The sequence below is a fragment of the Crinia signifera genome, chromosome 1 (assembly GCF_055691185.1).
Source record: "Crinia signifera chromosome 1, ASM5569118v1, whole genome shotgun sequence".
NCBI lineage: Eukaryota > Metazoa > Chordata > Amphibia > Anura > Myobatrachidae > Crinia > Crinia signifera.
The window spans coordinates 144,616,324-144,634,427 of NC_139217.1; the positions used below are offsets into that span (position 1 = coordinate 144,616,324).

Sequence of the window (18,104 nt, forward strand, 5' to 3'; positions counted from 1 at the left end):
CACAGATGGTTAAATCAAAATAACTGAGGTACTAATTAAGTCACCTGTGGTCAAGCCTGGATATTGCTAAAATCTGCATTGTTGGTGTGGCTTGAGGACCCTGGTTGGGAATACCTGTCTTATATGATAAACATTTGTGAAACAGTAACAACTAAATATCATCATTCAATTTAGCCAAAGCTATTAATTGGGGAAAATATCAGTTCTAGGCAGGGCCGGACTGAGGACCTCATGGGCCTGCAGCTGAAAATGCCCAAGAGCCTATTATGAGAAGTGGAGTAGGTGAGGCCAATGCTATGTAGTCTTGTAGAACCCATAAGCCCCAATGTCTCCCTAAATATATAAAGTACAAACATTGCATAAATGTGTAAACAGAAAAGCAATTTACATACTTATGACTTCTGGCCAACCATGTGGCCAGCTGGTGATCATCATGCTGTCAGGATGATGGGCCTCTTTTTATATGGAGGCCTGGAGCAGCATAATTAATCTGGCCCTGGACCTAGGGCTCCATTTAATAAGCAATTGCTGAAGGTTTATGTCCCCCATTCTATAATTAGCTAAAAGCAGTGAGCATAGTTTACTGATATTTGGGGAGTCATTCAGGTGCAGTTGCTGCGCAATGTACTGATTTCAGACTAGTTCTGCGTGTGCGTGTGTGTGTGTGAATGGTTTCTGTCGCATACGACACAGGCCGACATCAGACTGTCATTGAGTGACAGTCTGATGCCATTTCGGAGCCGGAAAAGGTGGTGAGAAAGCAGTAGTCATAGCAAATCAGACCGCACCTGAATGACCCCCTTGTCACTGTTCTTACGCCTTGTATAGATTATATTAGTGCCACAGTTCTCATTGCCGGCAATGGGGAACCAGAGAAAGCTTTTCTAGTTTTAGCATAGCTTTTCATGATTTGCTGAGTTCCCGTCACAAGGAAGCTCAATGCACATGTCACATATGTACATTAGTAAACAGCACATTGCTTGCAGCGGAAAGCTTTTGGACATGGGCAGTAGACACAGGCAACATGGAGGACCCTGCTGGAATTAGACGTACAGGTAAGCATAAGTGCTGGAATGGGGGGATTTGGCATATTAAGCATAAACATAATCCCCTTTTCAGCTACTCTACCTCCTCCCTCCTGACAGATCTTCTCTGCCTGCACCTAGAAACCTCATCTACCACTAAACCAAGGTATATCCCTACAATGTGTGGCTGGTTACTGTGGCCTGGCATCCCCTGTGGGACCAGTCCTGTGCCCTTTCACCTCCCACTTCATGTGTTCCTCCTCCTCTTCCCCCTCAGCTCCCCTTTGACCTCCCACCCCCTTTTCTCGCTGCACCCCCGTGGCTGCCAACAGTTTCCAACTGAGTTCGGCTGAAGATGTGGATCCTATTTCTTTGTCCTCTACATAAAGTCACTCACATGTTACAGTTATGTTTTTGGTACATATTTATTATGCACATAAATCCCCTCAAAAATCAGCATACCCATGAAAGCATTACAGGGGTTCTACAGTGTTTGTAGAACTATGCTTTCCACATTTCCCAATGCAATAGTGATGGCATTAGCCCTTACAGTCTATGGGCTATTGTACAATTTACCAGGAGAGGGATTGCCTGGGCCCCTCCCTGGTAACACTGGTTCATGTGCTAGCTAATGGTCATGCACGTGGTCCAAAGCATAACGTACAGTGATCCGTGATGCTATAACTTTAGTTTTCACATTGCAGATATGGGCTCCTATCAGAGAGTCTGTCTCTGGATGTGATTTTTTATACATCTTGGTGGAAATCAATTTCTTATTGCCCAAATAGCAGCAATAGGAAATTATGTTTAACAAGTCTGAATAAAAAGTAGATTTGTCACTTAATGTAGTATTTTTCTTCTAATACACTAGTATCTCCATGTTGTTACATAAATGTGTGCGCATGTACAGTATGTATTGATAGATTTTATTTATTTCCAGCTATTTCTATAGCGCACACATATCTTGCAGCGCTTTACAGAGAATATTTGAACACTCACATCAGTCCCTGCCCCAGTGGAGCTTACAATCTATATTCCCTACCACATGTACACGCAACACACAGACATTCTAGTAATTTTTGTGGGGAGCCAGATAACCTACCCATATATTTTTGGATTGTGGGAGGAAACTGGAGTAAACACACTGATGCAAGTGGAGAATATACAAACTTCACACAGTTAGGGCCATGGAGGGAATCGAATCCATGACCTCAGCGCTGTGAGGCGGTAATACAAATCATTACAACATATGTTTAACAATAAATAGATAGATAGATAGATAGATAGATAGATACATAGATCAATCTGTCATCAGGTAGGCAGGTAAGTCCAGTTTTCCTTGAGGGAGAGACAGCGGCATAGTATAATTGTGTACTAAACAAAGTATGACACCGGCACTGAACATCAAATAACTAGAGCTTCTTACCTGTTACATGATGTTAACATTTACATAGAAATTAACAACTTTTCATTTTGAAACTTATAAAAGAGCAAGTTCAGAAGTAGACCACTAGGTGGCAGAATGTTCCTGTGTGTGCTAGAGGTGACTGGGAAAAGTTTATCAAGTCATTTTTGTCTCTTAAATCATTTTCACTAGTACAGTACCATTCAAAAAGTAAATGCACTTACTTTATGAGATTAGATCACATTGATGCTCTTATTTAACAAAAACCTATAAACAGTGTTTCCAATGCTTATTTGTGGTCACAAATGTACAGGAACCGTTACATCAATAAAAGAATCAACACATCCAATCATAGTGTGACATCCTTTTCATAAGGCATATTTCTCTCTGATCCTTTTTAAAAGTGTAAAATAGTATATGTGCATGACTTCATTTTCTATTGGGAAAACTGTATATTTTTTACACTCATCAGTTGTAATCTTCAAAGACACTTTAAAATTAAATTAAATGTAACATTTCCAACTGCTGCCTGAGAGTAGATGCAGTAAACTTTATATAAGTCTGTGTATTGTAGCATGGACTACTGTATATATATCCCTAAGAAGAATTATTTGAAGACTTGATTCTAGCCTGCGCTTGTGGAACACAAAATGGGAACCTTGTTTTGATTTAGAGCTAGCATGTCATTAAAATGACATTAAACATAGTCTCAATGTAAACATTAGCACATTTGTTAGTCCTGCCAGTACCCTCGGGCTGTGTATATAGCTGTAACCTATTTTAAGGCTTCATGCAGGATCGTGTATCTGTACCACATCAATAAACATGTTATACATGACATTTTGGCAATCATTCCCTGAACGCTTGACGCTAGCAATTCCCAGTGATCATTGGTGATCAAAGGGTTTTCTGGCAGCTGACTTCATATCTGTGATCAAAAACTGAAGCGATTTAGAAGCTTTCTGTACAAAAGAAAACCTCATAAATTATGAGTGCCACAATATATGTATATTCCATAAACAGAAGGTACAGGAATACACATGTACATCAGCGCATTAGCTGAGACATGACTGTGAGTGGTTAGATGCTTCCTGTGCTGCTAAGTTAGATACAGAACACAAAGGTGATAGGTAGATGAGTCGCCTTACCTTGGACACATGTAGAGGCTCTTGAAACTCAGTTCCACCTTGCAACCTGAATCCCCAGGGTGCTCCTCCACTCATTGTTACACAGATATAATCCCCAGTGCCCATTTTTACTTCTTTTAGTAGTTGAAATAAATTCCTTTGTTGCTGGTGAAGAAGTGTTTTTGTATGTTAGACCACACTGGTGAGACAGTAACCAGGTTCCCAGAGTATGCACAGCACCTCTCTGATACTAAATGCACATTGAAATGTAGTTACTGTGGAAGATAGAATACATGCAGAGAACTCCATGGGTCAGCCCACTGTTTCGTCACAGAGGAAGGTCCATCCCCCAGTTCCTGGGAAAGTATTTGATGTTTTCCTTTGTAAATCTTCGCATCATCCCACTCCAAGTGCTTTCTTTATTAGGGGGAAAAAGGGTTTTTGACAAAAGTTTTTTATGGAAAATAATAATAAATGATTTTGTAATGCGCAGATTGCACATGCGTTTCTGGACCTTGTTTGGGGCGGTTTGCAGCGGCTGCGTGGCATTACATGCAGTCTAAGTGAGCCAGAAAATGGCATCCCTGCAGCTACCATAGAAATGAGATTGCTTCGCATTTCGATGATGCAATTTAATTGCAATCACATCGCAGGCAGGGATTACATGCTGGGTGGCTTTGCTCTGTTGTGGGCTGCCCCCAGCATACGGGAGATTGCGGCCACGGTTTAGCTTTTTTCATTGGTTACATACACTACTGTGATGTCTCGCAGCAGTGTGTATCCATCCGATTCCCTTGATCCGCCCAGGTCCCTCCGGGGTGGCAGGATTGCATGCGATATACAGTATCACATGCGGTCCTTTCACATGCCATGTACAGTATCTCATGTGACCCCTTTCCCTGGGAGGGGGTCAGAATCAGAGGTTGGACGGGCAGCAGCTCTGAGCTCTGACTCCAATTCAATGTGCATGGGACCGCGTATCGGACCCGACAGGATGTCATACACATGCGATTTGGGATGATTTCACTTGGATTCTCGGCCGGATCCTTTGGAATCGCATACAATTGGGCCAAAATTGTGACTAATGCTGAATTAGGCCCATATAGCATCAGCCCTGCAGCACAGTCTCTGGGCAGTATTCAATGAGAGAAGTTCTCCGTGTTTTGTGGAGAATTTGTGCTTTGTTCGCCTTGGATGGAGCATTTTGCTCTCCAAAAGCGAGCAACCCTATTCAATGTGAAATGTTCTCCGTCTTTTTAAGTGATTTTCTCCGTCTCTCTCCGTGTAGCAATTCTCCATCTTTTGATGGAGAGCTGGAATGTGAACTTTTGAACGTAAAGGTTTTTTTTTTAAATTTTGGTGTCAAAAAATCAGTTTTTTTTTCCTGTGAAGGGGCATGTTATTTTTATTCATGTGCTTATAGCACATGAATATATATTTAATTTTAAAAAAAATATTTTTTTAAATTTTTTTTTTTTTTTTTTTTTTTTTACACAGTGCAGCCAGCAGGGGGCCCGAGCGCTCGAGCCGCTCATTAGATATTCATATATTCACTGCAGCCGAACGTAACTATGCACGAACGGTGCAGTGAATACTGGGTCCCCCGCTGGCTATAGGGGGGTGCAGCCTGGGTCCTGGAGAGCCCCCCTCCCCTCCACAGTCCTCTGGAGCAGCCAGGGAGACTTTAATCTCTCTGGCTGCTTCCGGCTCCCTGAAAGCTCCCTGCTCCCTGCAGGGGTTAAGACTCTCCGCGAGTGGCGGAGAGCATCAGCCACATTGAATAGAGGGAGCAGGAGTGGCAGCGAGCCCTCCGGAACACGGAGAGTGCATGGAGAGCTAAATAAAACGCTCTCCATGCACGGAGAACTTTTTCATTGAATACTGCCCTCTGGCTGAAATATCTGCAGATATATTGATGCTGTGATGGATACACTTTCTGCAGAGGCCGCCAGTGACTGACATCACAGTTGTCGGGCACATGTATATGCCCACCTAGGTGTAACGTCAAGTTCAACACATTGTACTGAAGATTGGTAAGTATGTATGCACCAATCATCAGATAGGTCAGCGGATCATCTAAAAGGTTGATCTGTCATCCTTATGTGTACCTAGTATACCTAGTCATCCTTATGTGCACCTAGTATTAGACTGAATTTAAGAAAAGCTCCAGGCCCGCTGTAAAGTCTTCGGCATTGCCTGGCAGCTTCTCACAACCAGCAATGGCTATGCATCGCTGGCCGTTCACAAGTTGAGTGACAAGAGCCAGTGTTTTCTGGGAGTGCCCTGAAAAATATGGGTGCCGGATAACTGCCCGACAATCTGGATCCCGGCAGTCAGTATACCGACATCGGAATCCCGACTGCCGGTGCTCCGAAAGGGGGGATCTATCTCGACTGACAGGGGCTATTCTCCCTTGTGGGGGTCCACGACCCCCATAGAGGGAGAATAGAACCTGTGGTGAGCTAAGCTAGCCACCGAGCCCACAAGAGGCTTCTTTGTACTCGCCCCCCTGTCAAAACACCGGCAGTCGGGATTCCGATGTCGGTATACTGACTGTCGAGATCCCCATTGTCAGGAAGTTATAGCACACCCAGAAAATGCAGGCATTGCCCAGTCATTTGGAGGGCCACTGACTTCATCAGTGGCCTCCTACTGCCCACGACCATTGCAGTGCCGAGTCTAGAATTACATGGTGGCTGAGTACAGGATGAAAACCATTCAATGAGTGATTGCGAATGGTTTTCCCTCTGTGTCCATAGCTTAGAACAGATTTGCAGCCATTTATTTATTTATTTATTAACAGTTTCTTATATAGCGCAGCATATTCCGTTGCTCTTTACAAAGGAGACAGTGATACAATAAACAGGGTGTTTACACACAGTCAAAATGTAGGAGGGCCCTGCTCGCAAGTTTACAATCTATAGGCATGCACAGTTGCTGGGGAGACCAGGGCAGGGCGGCATTTACATGATTGCTGTGCTTCGAAGAATTTCAGCCCAGTGATCAGGTCTGAATACGGCCCATAGACTCTGGGGCTGATGAAGAGTTGCCACAAAATGATTGTACTTGACACTTAAAAAACACACGTGTCCTGATTATCTGTGCAGCTTAGAATCTTGATGATAAGATGCAATAAGGTGTTTAATTGTACCTTGTTATTCCACAACCGTCCACCGCTGCCGGGATCTTTAATTGCTGGGTACTTGCTACAACATATATTTGCAGCAGTGCATCCTTTTCTCCACTCCAGTGCCCTATGCAAGCCCCTGGGATTATGCATGCCCCCTACACCCACAACTGTTCTGCTATAGCATGTCTGGAATTATGTCTCTTCTAGTGGTTGGCCCTCATAGGAAGCAGTGTGACACCTTTCCCAACTGGCTCCGTTTCCAGGTTCATGCATGTAAACCAGCAAGATGACTAGGCTGACAGACAGCGTCACAATCTGTATGATCTGCTCCTAGAGTGAGCCACCAGGGCGCGCACAACTCTGGTATAAGGGTATGAGGCCGAGAAGTCCAATATTTATTAAAAGTCTCTATTTCATATGCAGTTGTTGATATAGTATTTCATACAATTGTTGAATTTCATCTTTAATTTTCACCCTTGTACATAGGGAAATTCAGCATTGATACATATAAGAAATCAACATGTTTCACCTCTAACAAGACTTCATCAGGGTTTCTTTTTTGTGTAATAATCTTTTTTATTGAAATATATAAGAGTACACATTGTATACAATAAAGAAAAGTCACATTTATATATGTGTCATCATTTAGCAAGGGTTACATATGTAGTAGTTTCAAGTCAAATGTCTAATAATACAGTATATACAGATGTAGCGGGATTCATCTTTGCAGGGGATGGCGATGGCGTCGCCATCGCCATCCCCTGCCCCGCCGCCATCTGTATGCTGAAAGGGGACGCGCGCGCACGAGGTGCGCGCGCGTCCCCTTCCGACGGTGCTGCCCTCGGTCGCCCGGTGCCCACACCGGGCGACCGCACCACCCCGCAGCCTCCTCGGGTCCCCCCCTGCCCCCTCGAGCGGGAGGCGGACAGTAATGCATCCGCCTCGCCGCCCCGCCGCCCGGATACTGAGACGTGTGTGCGTGGGGATAGTGGCGCCGTGTTGCTGGCGATCCGCCAGCAGCATGCTGCTGGCGGATCGCCAGCAAGGATAAGGCCAGATTCATCTGTAGTATCCATGCTTTAAAGATGTTGAAATGGATAACCTTGACAATAAGTCATAACAATAAATGATGTATATTCTGATGTTTGAACTTTTGGACAGTATCTACCTCTGCAAATTTTAATACAATTATGCATATTGTATATTATAAAAAGACGGTCATTGTATCAAATATGTCTTTGGTCATGCATGTTTTTCTTTTATTTTCTTTTATAGGGGTATTGTAAATGTCAAACATTATATAAAGTGTATATTGGGAGAGGGGGATTAGGGTAGAGGGGTTTAAGTAGAGAGCAGAGGATACCGACAAAGTGAGGTAGTCGGAGGGGAAAGAAAGGGGAATTGGTAAGGAAGGGAAAGGGAGTTTATATAATTGTAGTTAAAGTTAGTAGTGCATGTATGCAGTAAAGAGAGGGAAAACATAAGAGTTAAAGAAGAGGATAGAAAGAGAAAAAGAGAAAGAAGAAGAAGAGTAAGAATAAGAAGAGTACCGAGTCTGGACTGCCCATCCACAATTCTCAGCTTAGATATCATAGCAGAAGTACAATAGTACCTCTATATGCAATTAAAGCATATGTTAATTTGTCTCACCACATCAGGTGATTGAGCGTTAATATAGTTATCCTAAAGGCATGCGAATTTGGTTATGTGGGGACCTTTTTGTATAGAAGCTACCATCTTCAAGCTTCATACAGGGAGCGATTAAGCTATTTGTAATTGACAACTAAGGAGAGTTTATTTGCACTACCAATTATTGGGACTATTATTTGCTGCAATTACCTTTATACTAGTATGCGTTGCTCCTTTTATCTTCATTTTTAATATACGTCTTTTTTTAATAAATTTGTACTTATGGTATAACCATTTTTTATATATGTTTACAACAATAAATTTACAAACGCTTTGAATTAATTACAATTGTGTGGCGCTCTCTGGATACATGTGTGTATTCACATGTATCCATCTGTTTATTGTTCTATCCCAACAAACCCTCCAATTTGTTAATTGGGAGCAGCCGTCTACTTTTTAATATAATCTCTTTTTCCAAGGGTGAAATAGAGTGTTTGCGCCCGATTGGTTGAGTTTCAACCTAAGTTTTTCTACTTTTTTTTTAATAAGTCACAAGAAAAGAAGAAAAGTAGTTGTAACGGATGCACTCCAAAAGGATTAAGGTTTGTTATTATTTTTATGGAAGCATTATCCAAATTGATATCTAAAGTGGGGAATCATATTAATCTTTATTAGTTTGTGGATTCAGGAGACACCCACTGTGGTTGCGAAATAAGAGAGGTTAAAATGTATGACATACAACATATATATACATTTGGGTGAGGAGGCACTTAATGGTGAATACTCTGATGTTTATATTTGACTCCGGGTTTTAGCCACTATATGGTATCGGGAAAATCCTGCATGGTGGTATAATTTATAATGCAATAAGTATGCTGCAGCAGTGTTTTGACTGTGTCTTTATTGATATTGTGACACCTATATTACACTTATATAGTTTTCCACTGAAGTTTAGGTGGAAAAACTATATAAGTATATGGTATATAGTTTTTCCACCTAAACTTCAGGTTCAAACTGAAATGGATACCACGAAAGGGAGGATAAACCTGTAAAACGCCAGTATGGAGAGTAAAACATTTGTGGTGTCTTTATCAATGTCAATGTCTAAATAAAGGCAGCCTACAGTGTACATAATTATGTATTTTATATTGAATAGTTCTCTGCCTTTAATGTGGCATAGCAAGCATTTCATGTGTAAATAAAAGTACTCCATCTTACATAAATGAAAACATGTGTAATTAGTCCCCTATTAAAAGTTCATCATATATTATGCGGCAGAACGGATCCGATATGATTTCCCGGCGGTCGGAATCCCGACACTGGAATCCCGACCGCCGAAATCCCGACAAGGGGGGGACATGTATCGCCCCCCCTTGCGGGCTCGCTGCGCTCGCCACGCAGCGGGCCCGGTGCCTCGCTACGCTCGGCACGCTATTTTATTCTCCCTCTATGGGTGTCGTGGACACCCACGGAGGGAGAAAGTTTCGGGATTTCGGCGGTCGGGATTCCAGTGTCGGGATTCCGACCGCCGGGATCACGACCGCCGGGAAATTAACCGCATCCCGGCAGAACAATTGATTTTACATGTTGTCGTTGAATTCACTTGGCACCAATAAGCCCATTTAAATGGGGTCTCACTTGTTAAGAAAGTGTTTTCATAATCAGGACTTGGACATTGAGATGCTCTTAAAGTGCTCATGTAAATATATTTATTTTATAATCCATGGAGCAAGTGAACAATGAGAAGATAAGTATAGTAAGTATAGTAAATCAAGTGTTATCATTGCAGAGATGATAACAGAGAAATCCACTTTAGGTGCATCAAAGGCATTTAGTGCATAAGAAATATGAACTGTTAAAAGAACGTGCAGCAAATTACCCATGCACTCATTACAGAGCAGAGGAATGCTCACTGGTTCTAAGGTATGCCCTGTCCCAAATATTTCTAGTATTTTACTATAAACCAGTGGAAAATGTGTCTCAAAGCACTTACATTTTACAGACCTTAATAATTATATGGGGTCTTTCAGGATTTCTTTAAAAGACCATTAATTAGAATATTTGTTTTACAGAATAAGTAACTCAAAATATTATGTAATGTTATACACAATGACTACATCATGGGTAGTCCATGTTTGAGTAATGTGGTGTTCCAAACTGATAAGTCAGTCTATGGGCCAGATGTGCTAAGCTTTAAAAATTGATAAAGTGGAGAGTGGTAAACAATCAGCCAATCAGCTCATACCCGTCATTTTAACCAACCCAGCCTGTATCATCGCAGTCAGGAGCTGATTGGCTGGTGCGTTATCACCTTCCACTTTATCACGTTTTGAAGCTTGGTGCATATGGTGCATATGGTGCTTGGTGCTGCCAGTTCATCGGATGAATTGACTACTAAATTCTCATGTACTGAAAACATAAGGGTTAATTACGACTGGACGGTGACAGCGCACAGAGACTTACCTCCGGAACTGGTCGTGGTGCTCTCACTGCTGTTTGCCTGGTACGGTCAGGGCACCGAGGAGCAGGGGTGCTCTGGAGGCAGGATCCAGGGAACAGGAGACGATGGCTGCGGTTGCCATTGAAGTGACACATCAAGGGTGAGTAGGAATAGCGCTGGCGCTAGGCTGTTGGAGGTGTGCCTGGTTCTCACAGGTGTCCCCTGCATGGGGGCAGCCATGTTGGAGACGAAGGTTGCTCCAATCCCTCTCCAGGGATTTCTCGCAGCCAATCCAGTGTGTTCTGCCCTTCTAAAAGGGAGCTTGGCCTATTGCTCCTTGCCAGTGCTTCAAGTTACCTTCTGGAGTAAGGTTCTCTGGCTTAGTGCTCCTTTATTAGCCCTTGCCTAACCTGCTATTGTTCCTGTCCGGTGTTTCTAGTGAGGTTCAGTATTCCTATCGTGCCAGCCAGGTTGTCGCAGGGGTTTTGCTCTGCTCGTGCCGGAGAATAGTCCTGCGCCCCTCAGTACTCTTCACAGTGTTCTTCAGCATAGTTTTTCAAGTCACAAGTTTGCACAGTGTTCTTCAGCATCGTTTTCCAAGTCACAAGTTTGCACAGTGTTCTTCAGCATCATTTTTCAAGTTACAAGTTTGCACAGTGTTCTATAGCATCGTTTTCCAAGTCACAAGTTTACAAAGTGTTCTTCAGCATCGTTTTCCAAGTCACAAGTTTACACAGTATTCTATAGCATTGTTTTCCAAGTCACAAGTTTGCACATTGTTCTATAGCATTGTTTTCCAAGTGACAAGTTTGCACAGTGTTCTATAGCATCATTTTCCAAGTCACAATTTTGCCCAGTGTTCTTCAGCATCGTTTTCCAAGTCACAATTTGGCACAGTGTTCTTCAGCATCGTTTTCCAAACCACAAGTTTGTACAGTGTTCTTCAGTATCGTTTTCCAAGTCACCAGTTTGCAAGGGACGCCAAATTTATTATGGGTTGACAAAACCAATTCCTTAGCTGAGCAAGAAGGAAAGCCTCTTGATATTTCACGTCCTTTTCACCTCCGCCGGCTACCGCATTTTTACTTATCCCATATGCACTAACATATTAGCGATTAGTAACGTAAGGGACAGCTTTTGCGATAAAAGCTTCCCTTGTGATGCTGGACTTCCAGGTCCGAGATCTGGGAGTCCCTCTACGCATGTGCAGAGTGTCGGCGCCGGCCAAGGGACATGCTGGGAGGGATCCGTGATGGATCCCTCACATAGCGCTGCGGAGAGAAGCCCATAGGATTCTACAGGGTATGAACAGCTTTTGCTGTCGATACCATCCGCAGCACTGACCATGGTTTAGAGCAGGGGTGGCCAACCGGTCAGAGGTAAAGAGCCGAAAAATATCGGTAGTCAAGCTAAAGAGCCGACATCATGCGCGCGCCGAAGGCGCATGCGCCAAAAAAAGGGGCGTAGTCTATTTTGACCCCTTGGGTGGGTGTGATGCAAATATGCCTCCAATAGTGCAGTGCCATATATACATATGCCCCCAATAGTGCCAGATACACATATGCCCCCCACGGTGCCAGGTATGCACCACACGGTGCCGGGTATGCCCCTATGGTGCCAGAAAGCTAGTATGCCCCCACAGTGCCACAAACTGCTATGCCCCCACAGTGCCACAAACTGCTATGCCCCCACAGTGCCACCAACTGCTATGCCCCCACAGTGCCACCAACTGCTATGCCCCCACAGTGCCACCAACTGCTATGCCCCCACAGTGCCACCAACTGCTATGCCCCCACAGCAGCAGCACTCACTGTTGTTGTTGCTGCTGCTGCCAGGTGGGGAGAGGACAGTCTGGCATCCCCCTGCATTCCTGTCATGTCACCGATGGGAGGAGAGCACAGTACACCGCGCGTCTCCTTCCCCCTCACTTCCCTGTGACTGGGCCGCCCACCAATCAAAGCTCGCTGGCCTGCTCCTGATTGGCTGCTGGCCCACAAGCTCTGATTAGCAGACGGCCCAGTCACAAGGATGCACAGTAAGGGGTAGGAGAAATGCGCGATGCACGTTCTCCTCCCCTCAGAAGGAGAAGGTATTCAGGGAACCGGCGCAGGGGGGACTGGGACAGACGGTGGATGGCGGGCAGCAGTGGGAGCAGGAGCCACACTTTACAAGGGGGAGAGCCGCATGAGGCTCAAGAGCCACAGGTTGGCCACCACTGGTTTAGAGCATACGGAAATGCGGTAAAAATACTCTGATAATGGGGTTATTACCATTTTCGTATTAGTGCATCCCGCCCTATATCTGGAAGGACTAAGGGAGGTTCATACCAGATCCTGGTAGAGGGTGGTGATTCCAGGTATATTTAGCTAAAATAGAGTGGCATTTAATTGGGTATTTGCTTTGAAAAATGTAGTTATAGTTTGAAAAAGATACACACATTGGGAAAATGTCGCCAATCGACCCAGACAAGAAATATCAAATGAGTGGTAAGACTTTATAAGCTCCAAATGTGCAATCAGAGGGGTATAAGAACACCTAAATATTTGATTTCACACACTACTTGCCAAATATCAGTGATCTGGAAACAAAATAACCCCCATCACTGCAATCTATAATATCCTGTATGTGGCATGTCTATCGTATGGAATTTATGACTAGCATCAGTGGCATAACTATAGCCCCGCAGCCCCTGCGGTGGCGGGGGGGGGTGCAGAGAGATTGGGGGCGCTGCCGGGGGGGCTGCGGGGCTATAGTTACCCGCGGTCTGCGTCTCGCCCGGCTCTCTGTCGGGACCTTCCTGACGTCACGGTCCCGGCCGGCTCCTGCTGCAATGAAAACTGACAATTAGAAAATGGCTGCCCCCATACTGCAGACAGTTTTCTGTCTGCAGTATGGGGGCAGCCATTTTCTAAGAGTCCGTTTTCATTGTAGCAGCAGGAGCCGGCCGGGACCGTGACGTCAGGAAGGTCCCGACAGAGAGCCGGGCGAGAGTCGGACGCAGACCGCAGGTAAGAAGGGGGGGCAGGTTAGGTGGGGGGCGCCGAATAAACGTGCGGCGGGGGGGCGATAAATAGTTAGTTACGCCCCTGACTAGCATTATCAACAAATCCTCTAAAACCTTTCATGAAATTTGGGGCCCGTGGTTGACCACCCAGCAACTTTCTTCTCCCTTCCATATATAATGGGTAATAAATAAAACTAAGACCTTCTACATATTTTTTTCTTTTCATTTTTTTTAATTTTATGTTTTCACTAATTATTGTTTCAGATGGGAACGTCTGCTAAGGAATCCACCCTCCTCTCTTTCTTTTTCTTTCTTTCTTTCTTTCTTTCTTTCTTTCTTTCTTTCTTTCTTCCTTCTTCCTTTTCTTAACTTTTTTCTATTTCTGTTCTTTCTTCTGACTCTCTCCGTCTTTACGTAGCTTTTGGTTTACTTATTCAACAGCGATAGAGACTTTCTCAGATTTTAATTTTTTTTTTTTTCCCCTATTGTTTTATTACATGTTTTAAAATCAGATAACTTTATGTGTTTTATGCCAACCAGATTCATGTCTAATAATACCACTGATTTGATGTACTACTATGACTTAATTGTATGGATCCCTGTTTAGGTTACTTTATCCAATAAAGGGGCAGATGTATTAAGCCTTAACAAGAGATAAATGCAAGGTTGATAAAGAGAGATAAACGTCCAGCCAATCAGCTCCTTACTGACTTTTTCAAACACAGCCTGTAACATGGCAGTCAGGATGTGATTGGCTAGACCAGTGGTTCCCAAACTGTGCGCCTAGGCTCCCTGGGGTGCCTCGGGACACTTGCAGGGGTGCCTCGGGTTGGTCGTCCAGGACCAATTCAAATTATTTATGATCAATTATTTCTGGACAAAACCAGTGCTGGTGGCTGCCAATCATAAAATGTGTACAATCAGAAGCAAATCCTGTCCTTTACCACACAACTGAACCTAAGAAGCACATATAAACACAAATCTACTTAAATTGATATATATTTTTGGGGGCCTAGGGGTGCCTTGGAAAAATTCTGATACTCTAGGGTGCCGTGATTAGAAAAAGATTGGGAACCCCTGGGCTGGACGTTTATCTCTCTTTGGCCCTTATTCTGATCTGTGCGGAAATTCCCGCATTCTTACGGAGCGGTCCGCACGCCACGGCGTTTTGCCGCATGCGGCCATCGTCCGTCGAAACGCCCACGTGTCCTCCGCATTCGGACGGACTCACTCTGTAAGAACAGGGCGTGTTTACGGACGACATACAAAGCATGCGTGTGCGGGAGAAACACTCCGATTCGGCACGGTATTACAGAGTATTACAGAGTATGCTCGGGAATACCGCATCCGAACGGGAGCCAAGCGGTGCTACCGCACGTAAGCGGAGTATTTACGCCAAACAACCCACTATGAAGTATCTTCTGCAATACATCACATGACCCACTTATTCAATTACCTATCCTCATAAAAAACTGCTTATTTGGAATTGGAATCAATTAGATGCCAATATATCCTTACAAGCATGCCTAACACATGCATTGCACACATTAACCCTTACAGCAATTGAAGTGCAATGGTTTCAATTAAAGCACTGACAAGCGGCCTATTAGTGAGTAATGAGTAAAGGAGTCGATTCTATTGGGTTCAGGTGTTAATGGTTGTAGTCATTAGGCGTACGTTCGCCTACCGCATGAACGAGTGGTGTCCGCAAAGCAATAGTACACTTGTGGACACCGCACATTTCTGGCCTTTTTGATCGCGTGCATTCGGAGTGGTTTCCGAATGTACGCCCCCCAACATAAGTGTACTCCCCCGTGTCCGCCCATGTTTCCGCCCCGTTTTGCCCACTTTGAAACTACGCCCATGTGTCATTCCGCATGACGCCCATAATACGCCCCTATTTCCCGACTGATAGCGGTGAACAGTTTTGGACGGGATTTGGCCGAACTGGTACCGAGTCAAGGCGTGGCACATGCGCGTAGCGTTCTCCACGCATGCGCAGACGCCATAAAGACGCGATCCGTAAGTACGCGGTAAAGTCCGCGTCAATCAGAATAAGGGCCTTTATCTCCATTGCATTTATCTCTTGTTAAGGCTTAATACATCTGCCCCAAAGTTTTTATTTTAACATTTTTTGCTAATCAAGGAAATTTGAATCTTTTGCCCTACAGGTGCTGTGAAAAAATTTAAGACAATGGGATGCTGGGAAGTGAGAAAGTTTGGGAAGCACTGCGCTACTTATCGATGGCAATATGATGGTTGTATGTACAGTATGTTATACATGACTTTATTCAGAAGAAATACAGATTTCGGTGGCAATGTCTTATATTACTGTGCAAAATCCATTATTTGTAAGAATACTTTACTGAACTGCTCGGGATGCGGTCATTTGGTCTACTGCATTATGGTAGAAAGTCATTAGGTCGAATCCATTAGGTCGACATGCTAAAAGGTCGACATGACTCTAGGTCGACATGGGAAAAGGTCGACATGATTCTAGTTCGAAAGGTCATTAGTTCGACAGGTCATTAGTTCGACAAGGTCATTAGTTCGACATTGTCTATGTCGACATTCACAAGGTCGACATGGAGTTTTTCACTGTTTTTTGAGCCAACATGTGCCGACAGGCGGTATTTCATGCCCTACCTTCCACTAGGGCGTGGTGGGAGAATAAAATAGTGTGCCGAGCGTAGCGAGGCACCGTGCCCGACGCATTGCGAGCGCAGCGAGCGATGCGAGGGGATGCAGTGCACTTTAAACTGTGTCCATGTCGACTGTGTTGACATTCAGGTAAAAAAACAGTGAAAAACCCCATGTCGACCTTGTGAATGTCGACATAGACAATGTCGAACTAATGACCTTGTCGAACTAATGACCTGTCGAACTAATGACCTTTCGACCTAGAATCATGTCGACCTTTTCCCATGTCGACCTAGAATCATGTCGACCTTTTAGCATGTCGACCTAATGGATTCGACCTAATGACTTTCTACCATAATGCAATAGACCAAATGATCCCAACCCAACTGCTCTTATGTTAGTTAACTCAAAACACTTTATCCTTGCCATCTTATCTTCAACACTTCAGTTATTAATATTAGAGATGTGACTTGGAATTATACTGTAACTTCCCCAGGGTAACAGCAGGCAAGTATTCCTTTTTTAGTATTAACCATAGTATGAGGTCTTCGTTGGCTCTTGGTTACTTTCCATTGCTTACTCATAAAAAAGATAACAGCAAAATTGCCTCCAAAGTCTAATCCACAGTTATGAACTGCAGCAGGATTTAAAATAGCAATTATTGTAAAGGCGATCCTTAGTGTGAACAAGTTTAATTATATTATAATATATTATAATGCATTTTTCTACAATTATGAACATGTAACATTTACCCTTAATATCTTACATGTAATACAGACTTTTAGCATACCTGCCAACTTCGTAGATTTAAGAGGGACATAATTTTCAACGGAGACCAGTAACATTATTGACAGTTACCGTGTAAACATTTATAAGGTTTCCACCAGAAACGTGTTGACGTACCCCATGTTGCCATCCTCAGAGCACCATGTGACATGTTGACATTCTCAAAATGCTGGTGGTTAGTGTTAGACACCACCAGATGGTTAGGGTTACACTGCAAATGGTATGGCTATGCACTAGGGGGAAGGGTTAGAGGTAGAAATTAGTATTATGCGGAAAATACTGGCTGAAACCAAAGCTCAGGCCTAGCTCTGAGCTGGAAGTCATGTGACCGCAGGGACCCGAAATCCGCAATGAAGTCACTGCAGCCACCAGGGAGGTGACTTCTGTACCACCACAGATAGATGTTGCTATGGGCAACCAATCAGATCCTGTCTACTATCTTCTAGAGCAGGCATGTCCAACGTTGGCCCTCCAGATGTTGTGAAACTACACATCCCAGCACGCTTTGCCACAGTTTTGCTATTAGAGAATGCTAAAACTATTGCAAAGCATGCTGGGATGTGTAGTTTCAAAACATCTGGAGGGCCAACGTTGGCCAGGCCTGTTCTAGAGGGTGCTAAATAAATAAAAAGTAGATTCTGATTGGTTGCCCATAGCAACATCACATGTGAAGTAGAATACACATCTTAGTAAATTTCCCCCAGTAGGTTTACATTTTATCATGTCAACATGTGATATATACAGGTGTAGCGCCTCTCATCATTGCCGCCAGCTCGCTGTGGCGGAGGTTCTGGCATTCCAATTTTCTTCTTGCGCTCCCGTCCACCAAGGGGCGTGGGAGCATGCCATGCAATACAGTCCGCCACCACTGGGTGGCTAATGCTCCATCAAGCTAGCATCGGAGTGATATACTGTAAT

At 44.0% G+C, this 18,104-nt stretch overlaps 1 protein-coding gene across 2 annotated transcripts in view; it reads right to left on the minus strand.

Annotated features, from left to right (window-relative positions):
- SYNPO2 (synaptopodin 2) overlaps positions 1–3,801 on the minus strand; it is a 215,174-nt gene extending 211,373 nt beyond the window's left edge. For both annotated transcript variants that reach the window (XR_014470875.1, XM_083174460.1), the window contains exon 1: positions 3,579–3,801. Coding sequence is in view for 1 of the 2 variants with exons in the window: in XM_083174460.1 (XP_083030586.1) it covers positions 3,579–3,683 (105 nt within the window). In the remaining variant the exon portion in view is untranslated. The remainder of the gene's footprint in view (positions 1–3,578) is intronic.
- Positions 3,802–18,104: the final 14,303 nt, after the last annotated feature.